Raw genomic sequence first — 19,907 nt, 5'->3', positions numbered from 1 at the left:
AACCCTAATACTGGAAAAAAAGTAAGTAAAAATAAAAGTAAAATTTCAGTCCTCAGCAGCAACACCCAACTTTCAAATGTCACAACTGTTTCCTATTTAATCAAACAATGCAACCCTAAAACGAATAGTACATGGAACATGGAGATGGTGATGACCTTGGGAGAAAGGAATCTCTCGACGCCGGATAGATTTCAGATCAAGACCATCTTACCAATATCACTAACCCTTTCACTTTAAAGTGCATTCCCCCCCCAAGCCCCCCCCCCCGCCACCCGCCCCGAAGGGACACAAGCAATTCAAATATGCGTCTTAAATGCATAGCAATGCATAATTTTTGAGATTTCCTACAATCCCTAAGTAATATAAACCTGCTAAATAAATGTTACCTTAGTAGGGAAAAATGCTTCAATTTGTGGCTGACAGAAATTTATTAAAATTGAAATAAAAAAATGAACAGGAGCACACAATAGTCTCCATCTGCTCTCAGGAATTTCTGGGCGGGATTAAGTTTGTTGCTTGAACCTGACTCCTATGCTTTTCCGCCTGTATATGTGGTTTTCAATAAGGTCCGCTATCTGATTGGAAGAAAGGGTTTCCTAGTCACCCAAGTGGTATAATTCCTATCCTGCTTTGAACTTGTCTGATCGCGGTGAGGGTCGGAAGGGTCAAAGGTGGCAAAGGCGGCGACCAGCGCCACCGGAAATTACTAGGCGACAACATCCTGTTTGCGCCATTTCAGTTTCCTAAAAGGTCCGCACAACTGACATAAAAGGGACTGCAGGTAGTTCTCACACTTCCGTAGTGTGATAGCAGCAGCTGTTCGCTATGTCTGGAAGAGGCAAAGGAGGAAAAGGCCTGGGAAAGGGAGGCGCCAAGCGCCACCGCAAGGTCCTGCGCGACAACATCCAGGGCATCACCAAGCCCGCCATCCGGCGCCTGGCCCGCCGCGGCGGAGTCAAGCGCATCTCCGGCCTCATCTACGAGGAGACCCGCGGGGTGCTCAAGGTTTTTCTGGAGAACGTGATCCGGGACGCCGTCACCTACACGGAGCACGCCAAGCGCAAGACGGTGACCGCCATGGACGTGGTCTACGCGCTCAAGCGCCAGGGCCGCACCCTCTACGGCTTCGGAGGCTAAAAGCCCCATTCCCTGTCCTTGACTGTATTCCTAAAGGCCCTTTTTAGGGCCACCCACTTGATCACAAAAAGCTGTGCAATTTTTCTCCCAGGCGCTATACTACACGCCTACAGTGCGCAATTCTTAGGCCAGAAGCAGGTACAGGGTTTTCCTTGCAGGATGACCAAGCCTGCCCTAATTTCTGGCCAAACCCAACGCCCTTTTCAGGGCCACCTATATCTTCACTTGAAAGTGCTGGGAATTTTGCAATGACACCTTAAATTGCCGTGCAAGGTTGTTAATTATGAATGACTTAGCACAGCATATCTAACACATGATCAATCTGAATCAATGCTAAAAGTCTGAGGCCACTTCTAGGTAGTGTAAAAGTGGTTTGGGGAAATCTATCTTGGTAGTACTACTGGTATAAACCTTGGGGAGACGCTGTAGTAAGCGATCACCTCAAAGAAAATGAAGTAGACAAGTTAAGCAGGTATAGAAAACTCATGGGAGCTTAAATATTGTCTTCCTTTAAAGCATTTGTATTTGCATAACTTGATAGCACCGAGTTGTTTCTGTCCTCAATTTTTGTGTCATAATCTGTATCCTTATTTCCTATAGTAAAGGCAACAGCTTAAAATAGTGGAGTCGGGGGATCTTTTATTCTCCACCCCACCACCTTCCCCCTACCCCCCAGCTAAGAGTGAGCTGCAAAGACAAAATTTCCTCATAGCAGAGGTTTTCTAATGTGTCAGTAATCGCAAAGGAAAAAAGTTCTAAAGAGACAGTTAAAGTATACCTTCTGTTTCAGAGTTTTGAATGGTGACAATATTCCAGCCCCAAATCTACCATTTGGACATAGAACTATTTTGAACTAAATTTCAGCACTAAAAGCAATGGGTGTAAAAAAGGCACCCTGATCTCCCTCTGTCTTAAAGCAGGAAGTAAAACCACAAGTTGAATTTGTCCTTTCTATTCTAGAAAGTAACATCACCAGAGATGGGGAGTCCAGTTACAGAAAAAACTACAAATAAACCTTTCACAGTTACTGCTCCACCATTAATGGCCTTAGTTCAGTCCCTTTTGTCGAAGCATTTTTCATTCAACACTGTCAAATCGGTTTTTGAGCATTTCAATCCTAAATGCCTCTGTGGGACTTGTGTTTTTTGTTGTTGTTGTTTTTGCTTTTGTTTATCCCTCTTTTGTTTGTTTCGTGGGACTGGAGTTTGAGATCAGGGCTTTTGCACTTACAAAAGCAGGCTTTAATCACACCTCCATTCCAATTTGATCTGGCTTTTTTTGGGGGAGGAGAGGGTCTCATCCACTGTGTGCTGGCCTCAAACTGTGATCCTCCCAATCTTGTCCTCCAAAACAGCTAGGATTACAGGACTGAGCCACCTGTGCCCAGCAGGTTCTGATTTCTTTGTGAGGACTCCATGCCATATAAAAATTACATTGAATGAATTTGCATGTCTGTTTCCTAATAATGTTTCATGTTACAGGGAACCCAGTCAAACAGTTGAGGAGTTAGACTGAAAGGATTTTTTTTTCCTCTCTTCTAGGAGATCATTGACAAAAGGCCATTTAAAAGCACCTCAAGACATACGGGGCCCTTCACTTTACTTCAAACACAGATTCCTGCTTTCAGACAAACTGAACTAACCAGAATACTGTGGGGGAAATGCAGTCCTACTAGCAAGCTTTCTTGTGACTCCCAAACATCTTTCTTTTCCCAGCCATATTGTCATGGACGGGCCCTTAGGAGAATCTCCCACTGTAAGATTCCTCCTCCTGGGGTTCACTCTCCTATGACAGAGACAATATGGACATGATCTAAGCAAAAGTGATAGAATGTAAATAATTGTGTATACAATTGTTATCTCTGGTGCTGCCTTTGATGATCAAGTGTCAATTGTTGGGAGGTCAAAGTGGCAATAAATTCAAGGGACTCTAGGCACTGAAAGAAGCCTGCAGCTAACAGCCTGAAAATAAAACCATCAGTGAAGCAAAGAACCAAATACTACAAATGCCTTAAGTGAATGAGGAAGCCAACCATTCTCCAGTCAAGTATCCAAAAGACCTCAGCTCTGGCCAACACCTTAACTGTGCCCTTACCAAGGATCTAGTTAATCCATGACCAGACCAACAAGAAGCTCATGATACCACATGTGTGTTGTTTGAACCCACTGAATTTGACATAATCTACCATGCAACAATAGATAACTAATTGAGAGTCAGCTAGCACACTCAGAACTGCAAAACTCCATTCTCCATCTAAAATAAAGATACGATGAACTAAAAACTCATTTAAAAGAAAAATAACATGTGAGCATTGCTTCGAAATTACGTTTCCTTCTATATATACACAATCAATTCAGGACTGGCACAACAATGTGTACACCTTGCTGGCTATGCTAATAGCAAGTTTCTAAACCATGGCACATGCTCAAAAGCAACTTATCTAGTTCATTTCAGTTTTAGCACTACAAAGAATGTAACTTCAAAACATGAATATGTGCAACCAATACATTTCTAGCCATATTCTCGCAGGCTCCCACCATTAACAGGTCTCTCCTGCACCCCCACCTCCATCCAAACACTGAAGACAAGCAATACAAAACTAAAATAAAAAAGAAAATTAGGACATAACTAGGAATCAGAACTTGAATTCACACATGGGGAAAGATACATAAACAACAGCCTAAGGAAAACCCAAAATAAGGTGAATAAAGAAAATCTCTGGACTGGCAGAGTGACTCAAGCATTAAGAGTACCTGCCTAGCAAGCATGAGCTCCTCAGTTCAAATCCCAGTGCCACAAAAAAAAAAAAAACTTTCTTGTTGAGAAAAATTTGAGGGTTAATATAGAAACAGTCACAATAGCAGTAGGCAGATTAAACTTTCAGATTCAAGAATAAGAACTCCCCCAGACATAGTCCATTATCTAAGATAGCTGATATTATATCACCTTTATAAAATGTAGCTTTCAATTTCAGCACACATAATTATAATACGATGAGCCAGGCACAAGTAATTTTTTAAAAAGGCAACTTTAAACTTCACAGGTAGCCACCTTTACATTATTTTTAAATTCAAACATTGGGCAAGTTTGAGGACCTCAATATGTTTGAACATCACTATCTAAAAGGCTTCATTTAAGCCCTAAAAACAAAAACTAGCATTAAATAATACTAGAAATCTTTAGAGCCTTAGCACATTTCCTACTGGACACAATTACATATTAAAATTATTTGTTGCAATAAGGGAACGTTGAGATAAACCACACAGTCATGGTGTTTCTTACATATTAAGAACAAGTTAAATTTATAAGCAAGGGAAAACGTCTTCACAAAACATACTGGAATATCTTGATATATTAACAGCAGAAGCAAATGTCTCCAATAAGAGTCATTTGGCAGTGAGATCTACAAAATCTTGTATTTGAAACTGGTGAACTTAATGACAATCTTACTGCAACACAAAAACAAGAAGGCCTTCAATGACACACAGACTTCCTATGCACAGGAGCTGTATGCAAATGAAGACTTACACGTCTAAACTCGGATTGGGTCAAACTAGCCAGTACATCAAAAGTATGTATATTAGAAATTCCGAAGCAGCTGGAGTTTTTCGTTGTTTTGTTATTGGCGGTAAAAACGATCACTTAGGCAAGACTATAATGGGTTAGTTTACAATACTATGTTATTAGTTCACACACTAAGAATACTTTTCATTAAATGTCCTTTTATATATTGAAAAGAATCGGGAACTTAAAACCAAAGAAAGAAGATCTGTTATCTGGAATACAGCAGTCCCTTCAGAAGCTATGTTGGCATGTCAGACATTCTGCAGGATAACTGCTCTCTCGCAAAAACCCAGAGATGCTGCGCCACTGCGGTATGGAAATATCGGCTTCCGACTACGCCGCCATCTTTTTCAAGATTGTACATTGAAAAAGCTTTCTTGCAGCTCGCGCAATTGTGCCCAGAGCAATATTTTAAATTCAGCAGACAAAGCAACACTGTTAAATTGTCCGCTTGCGTCACACCCGCCCTTAAAGGAGCAGAGTCCAAGATGTTACAATTCTGATACAAATTATTTGGAATGACGCCCACAATTCTTCACATTTAACCAGAATATCACAGAAGATGGTTTAAACCACAAATAATGAAACTAAGACTCATGACAAAACAATGGCTTTGTTTTGTTTTAGGGTCCCAAGAATGGAAAACAGAGCTTAGCGGATACTAAGCAGTCACTAAATCTCCAGCTCCAAATTTTCGAATAGATGGTAAGGAATCAAAACATAAGCATAAAAAGAGAGTGGGTGTTATGAAATAAAAAGAATAAATTCTTTTTCAAACATATTCTCTGTTGTGCAGTTAAACAATAGTTCAAGAACAAGTTATATGTTTAATGCTCGAGGGTATGAAGAAGCATTAACAAAGAAAAGAAACTAGAAGCACAGAAAATTGTATTTTTAAAGAGACCATCTACCAACAGATAATAACCAATCTTTTTTAAAAGGCCAGCTGCCAACAGAAAATAACCAATCAGAAGCTGAAATGAAAGCAACAAACCAATCGTAAATCGCTCACAGCACTTCCGGAATTTAGCACCCAAGGACAAAAAGCAACTGCTCACAATCCAATCAGAGTGATTCGGTTCCTGTATAAATAGAGGGGCCAGGCTAATTTACACCGCAACTTAGACATGGCTCGTACCAAGCAGACGGCTCGCAAGTCTACCGGCGGCAAGGCTCCGCGCAAGCAGCTGGCCACCAAGGCCGCCCGCAAGAGCGCGCCGGCCACCGGCGGCGTGAAGAAGCCCCACCGCTACCGGCCCGGCACCGTGGCGCTGCGCGAGATCCGCCGCTACCAGAAGTCCACCGAGCTGCTGATCCGCAAACTGCCGTTCCAGCGCCTGGTGCGCGAGATCGCGCAGGACTTCAAGACCGACCTGCGCTTCCAGAGCTCGGCCGTCATGGCGCTGCAGGAGGCGAGCGAGGCCTACCTGGTGGGCCTGTTTGAGGACACCAACCTGTGCGCCATCCACGCCAAGCGAGTGACCATCATGCCCAAGGACATCCAGCTGGCCCGTCGGATTCGGGGGGAGAGGGCGTAACGACTCTTACCGTGTAGCTGTCAACGATAAAAACAAAGGCTCTTTTAAGAGCCAACTAAATTTTCTCTGGAAGATGCTGCAGTGCTATAAACGTAAGTGTTCATTTAACAGGTAATAACAATCCGCTGGCATTGAGGTCTCGAAGCTAAATGCCCTTTACCAGTTTTTCTCCATGTTTGCTTGGTCATTCCCTTACACTGGCTACCATACACTAGTAGGACTTGCCCGCTACTGCTGTATCTCCAGGATGCCAACTTGGTTTTGGAAGTAATCTCCTAGGCCAGAAGTCTTGGCTCTGCATTGCATCACATGTGTTTGCTTCCTGTGGTTTTGAAGTAGATCCTTGATACCAAGTGCTGTGTGGAGTACACCCCTGTGCTGTTTTAAAGATCAAGGCTTAACTTGTAAAGTAGAATTGGAAGGATGTGACGTTTGATGGCTCTGGCTATTTGACAGCCTCTGTTTAATTTCTATAAGGAACAAAACAACAAGAAATGGGTGTACTTCAACATGTCTTAAAAGAAGCAGGAATTATGAGCTTTCTCCACTTTTCGTTTGACACTCAAAAGATGATTACTATTTCAAGTCCTCTTCACCTCTAAAATCTCACAGACATAAATAGTTTATCTTTAAAAACACGAAAATTAGCCTGGGCACAGTGGCATCCGAAGAAGGGAGACGAATCAGAAAACAAATTTCTCTTCAATGGAAAACCACAGTAACGTCTACATAATATAAAATAGTTCCCATAGAAGATAATATTCCTCAAGATTCATAACTGGTAGCTGAAGGAAAGCAAAACTAAGAAATCTGTTCTGAAAGTATACAGACAGATGGTAATTTGGCAATTAGAAGGAAGCTTACTATTTGGAATACTATGGGCTTCTTAAAGGATTTCAGAAAATTTCTCATTTTAGTGATAGGGTTGAGTAACAATCTGTTATTGAGAGGTTGCTCTTAAATATTTATTAAAATGTAATTTCCCCTGAAGTATCACTAAACAAAGAGGCTAGTTGAGTGATAAAATTAACAGTGAAAACACTGTTAAGGTTAGCCACAGTAAATCCTGGAGATGTTTTTTGTTTGCTTGTTTCACGGTCCTGGAATTGTGAACTCAGCCTACACCTTGCGCCACTCCACCAGCCCTCTTTTTTGGTGATGGGTTTTTTTCAAGATAGTGTCTCTCGAACTATTTGCCCCAGTTGGCTTCCAACCATAACCCTCCTGATCTCTGCCTCCTGAGTAAGTGATTAGCTATTACTATAGGTGTGAGCCACCAATGCCCAGCCAACCCTGGAGGTTTTATAAGAGAAACTTGTTCTTGGAAGTCTGGCAGACATTGGGACTTCAGCACTATGACTGAGGAGTCATATGGATAAAAGCTTAGCCATACATAATTAAAATAACTGCAGTCTTAGATATTTCTGATATAGTGACCCCCCCCTTGCTGTGTTGAATAAAGGTACTCCATATTTAAATGTGTTTTCACATATCCTATACTTTTAGGTTATAGCCCAGTAAGTTTTCAAACTTTTTCGGCCTCACAGTTGAACATTGAGAATTGTTGGATATGAAGACCTAGAGGGCATGGAAAATACCTTGAAACCTACCAGGCTATCTAGCATGCCATTTTGCCTAAAACAAACCCTCAAAAACTAGGGCATTCTTTATTTTATAAAAAAGAAAAGGTAAGCAATTTTCATAGCAAAATAGCAATAATCAACATTTATTAAGTATGACTGAAAAAGTAGTAATAATAACTGAAATAAATGCCAGTTCACAAATAACAAGAGCAGGGTTTTGAGGAAAAGGAATTAAAGTCTATTATTTGTCAGATAAGGAGGATGATGGACAATCAACCGCTCAAACCTCAGCTGTCCCATTTCTGAAAGAAAATGTAGCTTTATTTAAGCGGACTTTAAGAGCTCACTTTAAGTATATGACAAAAATACATGTCCAAACACTGGCTCTTATCTCCTGGTTTACTAGCATCACATCTTCGAAACTGCATATCTGGTTGACAGGTTTACTCCTTGGTGGTCAGAGAGAGAAAGGAGAAGACTGCCCAGTATAATTGAACACTAAAGAGTGTTAAACTTGGTTTCCCTAGCAGGGAAAGAAAGAAGCAAAGGGGGAAAAACATGTCAGTTTGAATAAGAAGCAGAGAAAACTGGCCAGCACTTAAGCTGAGTACAATCAAAAGTTTTTCTCTTTTGTAGTCTTCGTTACATTTTCCCTACTGTCAATGTGTTCCTTCATTTCTATGGAAAGGGGGAATGTCATTGTTTAACTGCTTCCAGACTTTTGTTAATTCCTGGGCCCAAGGAAGGGGTCAGTGCTCTTTAGCAAAAGCAGATTTTAAGCACCTGTTACATAGTTACAATGCACCAGAAGTCATAAATTATACTCCAAATCATCCAAAAACATAAAATCAATGCTTTCCTACTAGGTAAGATACAAAATTATTATTGTTTGTACTAATCTGATAAGGAAAGGAACTAAGAAATTTTGAAAACTTTTCTCATTAGCCATTACTCTTAAACAATCATCACTAGTCTCCTCTGAGGGCCTTATATCTTAGAAGAGCTGTCAAAGGAGGATTAATGTGTTTTTACTGGAATGATTTTAATTCTTGCACACTCTATATACTAAAAGAAGTGGATGCACTCTTTATATTTAACATTACATATTTATAGATATTTTCTAGAGCAGTACATTCAGTTTTTCACTTGTTTTTATTCACAAACAAGAATTCATACAATCGCAGATTTTCTAAAATAAATACTATTAAATAGAGTGTTAAAATAAATATTATATACAAAGGAAACATTCTGTGGTAACTTGTGGTGGGTGTTAAGAGGGGGCAACAGTGAAGGGTGAAAATGAAGTAAGAATGTGTTGGACTGGGAGCTGGAAACAGTTCTACTATTTGTAATAAAACAAAACCTGGGGAGAGGGAAAAGAAAAAGAAAAGAAGAAAAAGACACATATCCAGCTACCTACAGCAAAAAATGGCAACATTGCTGGGGGAGTGCCTCAGGCAGTAAAAGCTCCTGGCTAGCAAGTGTGGGGCCCTGAGTTCAAACCCCAGTGCTGCCAAAAACAATGGCAACAGATTTGACTTCCACTGTACTGATACCCTAAGCAGGGAGACACAGAAATCTATACCAAGAGTATGAATCAAAACGATGGTGAAGCTTGCAGGATGCCCCAGGGTTAAGTTGTGCTGCCCTGCACCGCAAGGTGACTGTGGAGTTCGGGTCCAGAGTGACATCCTTGATGTACAAGTCACACACACACACACACACACACACACACACACACAGAGTGTATCAGGAATCAATGCAGACTACAAACACTTGAAAGTACCTGTTACATGGGTTCTACCTACCATCTTTTGAAAGAGCCATACAAACAGCAGGAACTCATCTTCACTACCTTCTCAATGACTTCTCTGGGGAGCCTTGGTTGCATACCTGGGAGAGCTTTGCAAACCTAGGTGCTGGCACTCACAAATTCACCTCTAGAGTCAGGGAAGCAAAGAGCCAAACACCCTAGAAACAGTGTGGAGATCCATCCACAGCCCCAGGCACAACTGCCAAAGACCTCAGGTCTCAGAAGTAGCAACCACCTGGCACTTTCGAAGTCATAACATAACACAGCCAAGCAAACCAAAGGTGATAGGAAAAGGGCAATCAGAAGCAGCTACAGAAACAAGTCCTGTTTCTTAGTTTTAGTCTTTCACAGGCTTGTGACTATCATGGAAATGGTTGGAGAGCCAATAGGCAAGTCACATTTTTTTCTTGTGATTTTTGGGGTGTTGTTTGTTTGTTGTTGTTACCAAGGAGCCAGATAAAAACAGTGCTGAAGGAGTGCTGCACAACAGAGCTGAGAGAACCAAGGATGCTTCTCTTTCCCTTATCAGTGTGCACACAGGCACCAAAATAGACTCTTGGGGAGAGCTCAGCAGACATCCATCTAGCAGGTTAAACACAAGCCAAAATATGGGGGAGGGAAAAAAAGTAAAAACCATATCAAAACCCGCAAAACTCCAGGTGTACAACTACATACACAAAGTCAAGGCCTTAACAGGAAACAGGGTCTATGTTGGTAGAGGGTGTGTGTGTGGGGGGGGGTGAGTGTGATGTCAATGTGTGCATACACAGCTTATGTAAATCAATTCTCCAAATAGGTGTGTAGACCAAGATCACCAAAATCCAATTTGCCACTTGGTCAAGTTTCCCATACTGGGCAACATCCCAAGGCCTTTTTGAAAGAGGACACTAAGTGTGGTATTTTGGGATTTACATCTGCACACCTCTCTGAGGTAAACCTCTCCACCCCTTTCAGTACAGTCAAATAGTGTACTGAAAGTTAGTATAAGTATTTGACTGAATGTGTTTGACCGAAAGTTAGTATAAGTGTTTGACTGAATGTGCTTGCTTTCTACCATTCTCTTAAATCTCTGCAAGAACATCTGTACACCCATCACAACTGTGGCTATATGAATTAGCCTTGGAAAATGAAGATGCAATATTTTGTACTTGCCTTTTACAAGTCAGCAAATGTTACATTAAGTCAAAAATGGTAATACCCTCCCTTCTGCCAATCAATAAATACCTAGAGTTAAAATTAACTTATTCTTAATCATGAGACTGAAACTGGAGTTTTGGATCCAAGGCCACCTGCCCCTAAAAGCCAAATAGAGAGGCATGATGAAGGCAAAAAAAAAAAAAAGGAAGCTCGTTAAGGGACACGCTGTGGGAGGGGCAGAAAATGCACTCAACTCATCCTCAGCTATCTTCAGGGTACAGACATGAGTTATAGGTTCAACTAGACCAAAGAACTCAGGGAAGGGAACAAATGTTATGCTTAAATAGTCCCTGCTGAAATGTCAAGGAACACTGAAATAATGCAAATGCTAGAATGTCCAGAAAACAGCACACATGCCTGCCCAACCCCAATGACCTTTCACTAACGTCCAACACCTCCACCGTCCTCCTTCCCAACCATTTTACCTAATGCCCATCCCCCTCTAACCTCCCTTGTCCTGCCACAGGATGTTTAAAATCCCCAGCCTGTAAGAGAGGCGTGCTCTCGCCCCTCTGAGAGTGTTACTCTGAAGGCGAGGGTCCCTCTCAGGTCTCCCCTCCCTAATAAATACCTGCTGCTTGTGAAGGTCGCAGAGTCTTTCTCAGTGTGTCTCTGTGTCAGTCCTACTCAGGTGTTTTCTGGTTGGCCATTATCTCACATAACACCTGAGGGGAGGCAGGAGTACCAGACACATTACAGCTTTTTTTCTTCTTCTTCTTTGCAGGACTGAGATTTGAACTCAGGATCCTATACTTGCTATGCAAGCACGCAATCACTTGAGGTATGCCTCCGGTCCACACTACAGCTTCTGCATGCAACAAAAGTACCTAACTACTGGTCATGCTGCACTTTGAGTCCTTTGGCACGTTGAGAAAGAGTGGCTAAATCTTTGGGGATATAGGGAAGGGTGTGCTGTGCACCAAGGTAAGGCTCAATCCCAGTGAGTCCTGGAGTACTCTCTCTCTACCTTCTCTGAAGTTTTCTGACATGCCCCTCTGCCCACCCCACCCCCCCGCCAGGGGCTTTCTAACACTAAAATAGATGCTGTTCATCTCTCTATTTGCATAAAGATACAGACCCAAAACTGTACACAAAAGGCTACGACAGTAAGCAGCAGAATCAGAAGAGAGGAAACTCAGCCACACCTGGGTTCAACTGTCACTCTCCCAATGGGAGGTATTATCACTTCTTTGCTGTTAAAATCTGATTCTTGGTGGGCATGGAAACTGAGCTTCTTAAGGTTGCTTGCCTTGCCTCCAGATTTTAAAGTTAACTCTTTCTGGGAGTGGCTCAAAAGGAAGCAAGTTATTTTATTACTATTGCTTAAAACACCCTTAGCATCTGGTTTAATTATTCTATAAAAAATATTACAGCTGGATCCAGAGACTTCAGACTCCATGGCAAAATGTTATTTGGTATCAAATCCCATTTATGGGCTTTTTTTTTTCCCCTCAATATTGGGGAATCACACTGAGGGCCTTGCATATGCTAGGCAACAGCTCTACCACAGAGCCACATTTCCCAATGGATAGGCTTTTTTTTTTGTTTGGTGGTACTGGGGTTTGAACTCAGGACCTCACCCTTGCTAGTCCTGCACTTTATCACTTGAGTCACACTACCAGCCCCAGAATGTGTTTTTTTTTTTAATTTATAGAGTCCTATATGATTGCAAAGTTCTGTTGCAATTTAATTACAGAAATTTAACTGATGCACCCAGAGAACAAAGTAACATTGACAATTTTTTGCCTTTCTGCCTCGCATATGCATATGCACACATGCCCACACACGCACACGCACACACACACACACACACACACACACACACACTACACACACAGAGAATATTGTTTTTAACTTTTAAAAGCTCACTCAAAGACAGTAGTCATTAATATCGGGTGTTTTTTAAAGTGCACTGTAATTTTATTCATGGAAGATAACAGATCTGACTCCCATCATATTTTTAGGGATGTGTTGGCACATGATGTTCGCTATCATTTCAGACTTACATGGTTGTCTGCAAGTAGTCTTGGGACCTAAGCATATCTCAAAGTGAAAACCTAAGAAACAAAGTTGTGGTTTTTGGTTTTGGGTTTTCTTTCCTCCTAACCTATTATCCTACTGCCTCTTCCCTTCTTCCTCAAGGCAAGCCATAGAAACTAGAATTTCTCTTCCCCAAGGCAGGTAATAGAAACCAGTGCCACTTCCCCCCCCCCCCCAAAATCTATAAAATGTAAAACTATTACTCTAATATTCCCCAATCATTTATGTCTTAGAGCTGCCCTAAAGAAATTCCTGACCTATTTTGCCTAATAGTGGATCATAGGATCCCCTTTTCAGATGGACTCCTGCACCACAGCCAGGAGGAAGGAAAGCCACACAGAAAATCCAAGAAGTATCCAGGCAGGCCTTGCTGGATTTTCCCGCACAGTCTATCAGTATTTAAATATGTACATTGTGTGCAATCACTTCTAGGCCTAAGCCTAGAAACATACAGTTTATCTTGGATTTGGGATCTTCATACTAAAAGCTCCTATGTCATGTAAAACTATAATCAAATAAATTTTTCATGCTTTTGTTAACTTTTCTTTTCTAATTGGGTTGTCAGTCATTAACATGAGCCTTTATGATAGATAAAAAGACATCACCCCTTTCCTCCTCTACAGTACCTATAATTTTTTTAAAAAATAAAAAAGGATATAACAATCTCTGAATGACCAGTAGATTTATCTTATGGTAATAATAGCTAAAACTCAAAACACTGAAATTTCTTTTCATTATTTCTCCACATCTTTCCTACCCAATCTACCCATAGTAAATATTGATACTTCACAACTAGACATTTTTACTAGAAAGGTGTAAATATTTTTTGGTTTTGTTTTGTAGTTTCCCCTAAACTTTGAAATGGCATACTTTAGCAGGTAAAAATCCAGCCATAGAGGGAAAAGCCATAAAAGGAATAGAAGAATGTATTACTCTTGGGATTTTTACATAGAAAAACAAAATAATGCCACCAAATCTGATTAATGTCTGCCAACAATCTAACCCAGTCAATTAAAGAATGTACCCCTAGAGTAGCAGGAAACAACACAAAAAATAACACTGCACAATATAGCCAATTAAAGAAAAGAATAGGTGCATTAGGTTTTTTTCTGTAAATAATGGTGCCCAATTATTCAATTTCACAAAAGACCATTATCAGAGATAACTGGATTTTTTAAATAGAGAACTTGAGACGGGATGGGAAGCATTTAGAAAGATCTTACAGATAGAGAATTGCAGGTGAACATTAGTAGAGGGGAAAAAAATTAATGAGTTGTTATTAGTGTTAAAAGAAGGTACTATTAATAGATGCCACAGGATTTTCCTTTGAACATGGGGCAATGGAGAATCAAGTACATTTTCTTTCTGATTTTGCAGAATGACCAGAATTTAGGCATTGGAGGTAAACTAGTTAGGAAACTGATTAGGAGAAATGAAGTCATCCCAGTTTGAAGATAAAAGTGGGAAGGCAGAAAATATCAGAGTCACTGAGAATTCTTTTTTTTAAAAAATAGGCGGTTTTTTTAATGAATGACAGGGAAATCAAGGCTTGCATATAGTTATGTAAACTCAGTGTTCCTCCTCCAGTCAGAAGAAACCAAACAATAACTAACTATAAGAGAGAAACATAGTGACTTCAGACTGGTCCTAAAAATTACTTTTGTCTCAGGCAAATGATGCATCAGTGTCCTCCACCAGTAAGGTAATATGAAAATGCCCTTCACACCTGCCCTTCACATCTAAGACCATGGGAGTTTTTGTCCTTGTTTCTTTTGTTAACCATTTTTAATTGAAAAATTTAGGATGCAAAATATAATTTTTTAAAAAAATTAGCTATAAATGGGATGTAAACAATGAAATAAGGTGAGGAGGCATTTCAATCATGGGAAATCCGTGGGATTTTATCCCACTGGAGGCCAGGTCAGTATTTTATGCCTTGCTTTATTCTGTGCACACTAATACATAACTTCTCAAAACAATGTTTTTTAAATACTTAAATTATACTGAATAAGAAAGGCAATGACATTAAAGTAGTTACGTTTTCAATGTATGATAATGTGTGCTTCTTTAGTTAACCTATCAAATAATGACGTTCAACAGCGAGCTTAATAACAAATGTCAGTTGAAGGATTACAGGTAAACTTCATTTGAAGAAATCTGCAATAACATTTTATTTTAATCTGCAATAATAATGAAGCTTTATGTAAATGGTGTGCTTACCATTGATGACAATGTTGTGGGCACTTCAAAATCCTGTGACTGCTTACCTATCTACACTCATAACTTAAGAAAGTACTAAATTGCATTTAAGGTTTGTAGGAATAAAGATGTAATTTTTGCCCACCAAGCTACTCCATAAACATTCGTCACATTTGCATGTTGTCAGAATGTTGATAAAACTGTGGTTTCCAATTTAAAAACAAAAATCAAGTATCTAGAGAGATGAAATGGAATTGCTAGATCATCCAAACTCATATTCTTACAGTCCGCTTGCAAACCAGGCAGCCTTCTAAAAGTTTGCTTCCCTCTCTATTCACTGCATACTCACCAGTTAAAGGGAAAAAACATACTTTCACTCGCTAGAGCTTCTAAATAATGTCAGGAAAGATTCTAGGAAAGAGATCTATTATAAACTGCCAACGATGGTCTTTACTTTTTTTTACTATCCCTTAGCATCAAGGTGGTAGAATGACAATCCTAGGGAATGTCCACAATGGAATTTCACTGAACTCAGGTGGGGGGCGGAGATCCAGGCTCTTCCCAGCTTCCCAGCACACAGAAACTTTAATATCACAATCTGTGATTGGTTCACACTTTCACGAAAAGCCCGTCCAAGTCCAATGATAGTCTAATTGGGCAACTCTTCACCTATTTGACAGAATACTCGGCAGACCAATGGGAAAACAAACTTCACCACGCAGCCGGAAGACTACAACCCCTTCCTCCTATTGGCTTGCCAAAAGTTGACACACTTTTTAACATGGTTAGGCGGGAGAAACAAGAAAAACGCGCCAAGGAGTACAACTTACACTGGTCTTAGGGTTCCAGTAGTTTTAAGTGCATCACCTCTTCAAAAATAGTTAAGTACTCCTAGTGCTTGGGGGAGGGGGGAAAGTAAGTTAAGTGCGGTGCACATGGGAGTTAAAGGATCCAGATTCTGGAGCTAAGGGTTAAGTCAGACCCATCCTAAACCTTTGGATCACCCAGCTGAAGCAGCCCTTAGCCACAAGTACGGTGTACTTGAGAGACCCATCTCAAACCAGAGCACGCTGCGCACAACACAGGTCCTTCCCACAAAAGCATTGGCCAGAGACAGGATGGCGGGAGTTTAATTAGCTTTAAAACGTTACCAAGAAATCTCAGCTCCTTCGAATGAAAGCTGTGGGTGGCTCTGAAAAGAGCCGTTGAGATTTTTCAAAGCAGGACATCCGGTCACCCTACTTCTTCCTCGGGGCAGTCTTCTTCGCCTTCGCGACCTTCGGCTTGGCAGTCTTAGGCTTGGCTGCCTTAGGTTTAGGAGCTTTTGCCTTGGCCGGACTCTTGGCAGCCTTCTTGGGCTTGGCTGCTGTCACCTTCTTTGGACTCTTGGCCACTTTCTTGGTTGCGGCAGTCACAGCTGGTTTCTTCGCCTTCTTCGGAGTCTTCTTAGCGCTTTTCTTCGGTGTGGCAGCGCCAGTCGCCTTCTTAGGCTTCTTGGCCGCGCCTGCTGGCTTCTTGGGCTTGGCTGGACCCGCCTTCTTGGCTTTGGGTTTGGCTTCCCCAGAGGCAGCCTTCTTGTTGAGTTTGAAGGAGCCGGAGGCGCCAGTGCCCTTGGTCTGCACCAGGGTGCCTTTGCTCACCAGGCTTTTGAGACCAAGTTTGATCCGGCTGTTGTTTTTCTCCACGTCATAGCCCGCTGCCGCCAGCGCCTTCTTGAGAGCAGCCAGGGACACCCCGCTGCGCTCCTTGGAAGCAGCCACAGCCTTGGTGATGAGCTCGGACACAGGAGGTCCAGACGCCTTGCGCTTCCCAGCAGCAGTGCCAGCTTTCTTCGCCTTCTTCTTTACAGGTGCTTTCTCTGCAGGTGCGGGGGCAGCAGGAGCGACTGGCGCGGTCTCCGACATGCTCTTGTACTACCAGAAAATCCAAAAGTAAGCTCAAACTGTCAGAACGGCTCGTCCCCAGCACCGAAGGCTCTGGGTTTATATAGAGAGACGCTGAGTGATGATTGGTTCCCTGCTCCATGCGCCACGCTGCTGGGAAAGCACTCCTCGGCTCTGCCTGGTGACTGTGTTTGTTGCCCCTTAAAAAAGAATAAAAATATAAGAAATCTGGGCACAAAATAATTAGGGACTTGGAGGAAATGGATCCGAGAGGCTTCAGGCTTCAATCCTGCCTTATTTTCTACACCTAGCTTCAAAACCGGCACCCTGAAACTTTCCTGATTCCCCCAACTCTCTTTCAAACTTCGGGCAAATTGTGACAACTTTCAGGTTTTCCTTTAAAATACTATTTTTCTCGGCTTCATTTGCAAATCTTTTTATCATGGCGTTGTTCTACACATTCTTATCTTCTTAAAATTGTACAACTGAACTCAGTTTTACTCAAATGTATAGGGAAATTTGGTTTTTTCTCGGGAGCAATAGCACAGGCTCTCCCCGGAGCTGTTTGCGCGAAGCTGTAAGAATTGGCATTGCAATAGAAAGTTCTACACAAAGGAATGATGATTATTTTTTTAAAAGATCGATTTTTTAGAAAGTACTTGAGTTGCCAGTGTGGAAGTTGTGTTTGATCTCCGTGTTTTTAGTAATTTAAATATTTTCAGGACGATGGGGCTGAGGCGCCTCCATTCCTCTTCTAGATACAGTTCTAAACAGATTTTTCAGAATTCCATTGGGCACTGGTGACTCGATTGTGAATTGGTAACACCACTTACAAAAAAAAAAGAGAAAGAAAAAGAAAACTGAGTCAATGAGGAATAGAACAGCAAGTCTGTATAATTTTTCCAGTGGTGAGCTGAAGCACAGAGGCATCGCACATGTTCATATCTCATTCTTTCATATTATGATTTAATGACAGACACAGTGACATAAGGTTTTTCCCTTTAGCTATCTCTTATATTTCAAGATGAACTTTTATACTTCAGAGTTGCAAATATGAACACAGGTCACTTGAAAGAAAAAAGCTCACTTTTTGAATTTCCATGATTCCATCCTTTTTACTTATATGAATAAGGTTATGTCAACCTAAATTAATTGGCTGAATGTGTCCATCAAAGGTCTTGAACAGACATTTGAGAGCAAACATGAGTGACTCTACTAACAATACAAAGAGCTGATAAAAATAGGTTATTATTGGATAATAAAGCACAAAAGTAATACTATCCATCAAATAATCAACTACTGGAATGGAGCCCTATGTTTGTTAAAATAAGTAAGAAATGTATTTTTGCTGTTATGTTTTTAACATAAAAAGCTAGTCAATCTTGCTTAAGTCAGTGATGATTTCAAGATTTTTCTCATTTATTCTAAAACAGGCTAAACAATTTTTAAATTTTAATTTTTCTACAGTTAATTAATTTCATAAAAATAACTTGACTTCTTTTTAAATGATCATTTACTGGCTGACCAGATTGGAATGTATATAAAGTAAAAATACAAATAATGTGTATAAATAGTGGCAGCTAAAAGAATGGCATCTACACTTAAAACACAACTCAAATACAGATTTTAAAAAGTGTATAAATGTGGTCACTATTGTAATCATAATAAAAACTGTGGAATAATTGCTGGAATTGTTATATCTATGTATATATACATTCCCTTATTAGATGTCACCATATCATTTCTATGCAACTGTTACTAGGTCCCATAGATGTGTTTCCTAATAAATGAGAAGACACTGGGACTAAGAGCCATTTCCTGCCATTTCCTAATTTTATGGTAGGGCATTAACAGACCCAATTTCATCAAAAAAACTCTTTGGAGTTTATAAAAAGAATATGTAGCACTGCATACAGTTACTTTGTTATTGCTTGGGACCTAAGCTTATTCTCTCTGTAACTGTACCATAGAGAAAGTTCCTAAGACCTGGCTCACTCATGGAACTGTAAAATTGAAGTCAGGAAGTTACGCTTTTTACTTTGGCAGGTAACTTTCAAAAATAAATAAATAACACAACTTTTGCTTGTGACTACAAAATCTACACTTATCCTAAAGCAATATATTGTCCTCCACACTACAGCTTGAAGTATTTAATTAACAGATGTAAAAACAATAGTTTTTAAAAATACCTAGATACATGATAGCCACTATACTGTCCAATAGATACCTAATACCCACACAAGGCTACTGAGCACTCAAATGTGGGTAAAGAGAAAAAAATTCATTTTTAATTCTAATTAGATTAAGTAGCACATGTGGCTAGTGGCTAATATAGGTTGGAAAACACAGCTTAAAAACAATTCTCAATGAACAAACCGCCCACCTAGAGATCTTGTTAACAATGGATATAAATTCAATAGATTTGGGGTTGAGATTAAAACTATGTCTAAAAAGTTTTAGTCTGGTGCCAATGCAGTTACTGGGATACAGTTGCTTTACCCATTGATACTAGGTACCAATTAGAGTACTGGGTGGATACCTGACCCCTCACGCTGTGCCTAATTTTTGATTCCCTTTACTAGACTTTGCGTTTTTTAAAGGAAGGAATGCGATTGTCTTTGTAAACTTAATATTTGCACACCATTTTCGTTACGTAGTAGCCTTGCGTTGTCGAAGGAGTTAGGGAATGATGCTTGTGTGGTGCTTTTATGGAAACAGAACAGAAAGCTCAGAGAAAAAAACCTGTAAGCTTGGAGGTAATTAGGCGTAAACTAAACATCAAGGCGATTATTAATCCAGGAAATGAATCTTTTCCTCTGCCAGCACCAGCAGAGATTTTGTTTTAAAAGCCTATATAGAAGGCATTGAATGCGAATGTCCAAAACATGAGTAAATGTTGGAAAATATTAAGCTATGATCTTTAAGTTGCAATTAACCTTTTATAATTGAGAAA

At 40.5% G+C, this 19,907-nt stretch overlaps 3 protein-coding genes across 3 annotated transcripts; 2 read left to right on the top strand and 1 right to left on the bottom strand.

Moving 5' to 3' along the window:
- The first annotated feature begins 734 nt into the window (after positions 1–734).
- Positions 735–1,193, top strand: LOC141425680 (histone H4). The gene has a single exon (XM_074082703.1). It carries the CDS (start codon positions 826–828, stop codon positions 1,135–1,137), a length of 312 nt encoding a protein of 103 aa, XP_073938804.1. The 5' UTR covers positions 735–825; the 3' UTR covers positions 1,138–1,193.
- Positions 1,194–5,808: 4,615 nt separating this feature from the next.
- On the top strand, positions 5,809–6,300 carry LOC141425679 (histone H3). The gene has a single exon (XM_074082702.1). The coding sequence runs from the start codon at positions 5,829–5,831 to the stop codon at positions 6,237–6,239; it is 411 nt and encodes a 136-aa protein (XP_073938803.1). The 5' UTR covers positions 5,809–5,828; the 3' UTR covers positions 6,240–6,300.
- A 9,874-nt stretch (positions 6,301–16,174) lies between these two features.
- On the bottom strand, positions 16,175–17,041 carry LOC109677188 (histone H1.3). The gene has a single exon (XM_020153312.2). The coding sequence runs from the start codon at positions 16,973–16,975 to the stop codon at positions 16,310–16,312; it is 666 nt and encodes a 221-aa protein (XP_020008901.1). The 5' UTR covers positions 16,976–17,041; the 3' UTR covers positions 16,175–16,309.
- Positions 17,042–19,907: the final 2,866 nt, after the last annotated feature.

The sequence above is a fragment of the Castor canadensis genome, chromosome 8 (genome assembly GCF_047511655.1).
Source record: "Castor canadensis chromosome 8, mCasCan1.hap1v2, whole genome shotgun sequence".
NCBI classification, from domain to species: domain Eukaryota; kingdom Metazoa; phylum Chordata; class Mammalia; order Rodentia; family Castoridae; genus Castor; species Castor canadensis.
This window is presented reverse-complemented; position numbering and strand designations above follow the sequence as displayed.

Coding starts and splice junctions, on each gene's coding strand:
- LOC141425680 (XM_074082703.1), top strand. CDS start 826: ATGTCTGGAAGAGGCAAAGGAGGAAAAGGCCTGGGAAAGGGAGGCGCC.
- LOC109677188 (XM_020153312.2), bottom strand. CDS start 16,975: ATGTCGGAGACCGCGCCAGTCGCTCCTGCTGCCCCCGCACCTGCAGAG.
- LOC141425679 (XM_074082702.1), top strand. CDS start 5,829: ATGGCTCGTACCAAGCAGACGGCTCGCAAGTCTACCGGCGGCAAGGCT.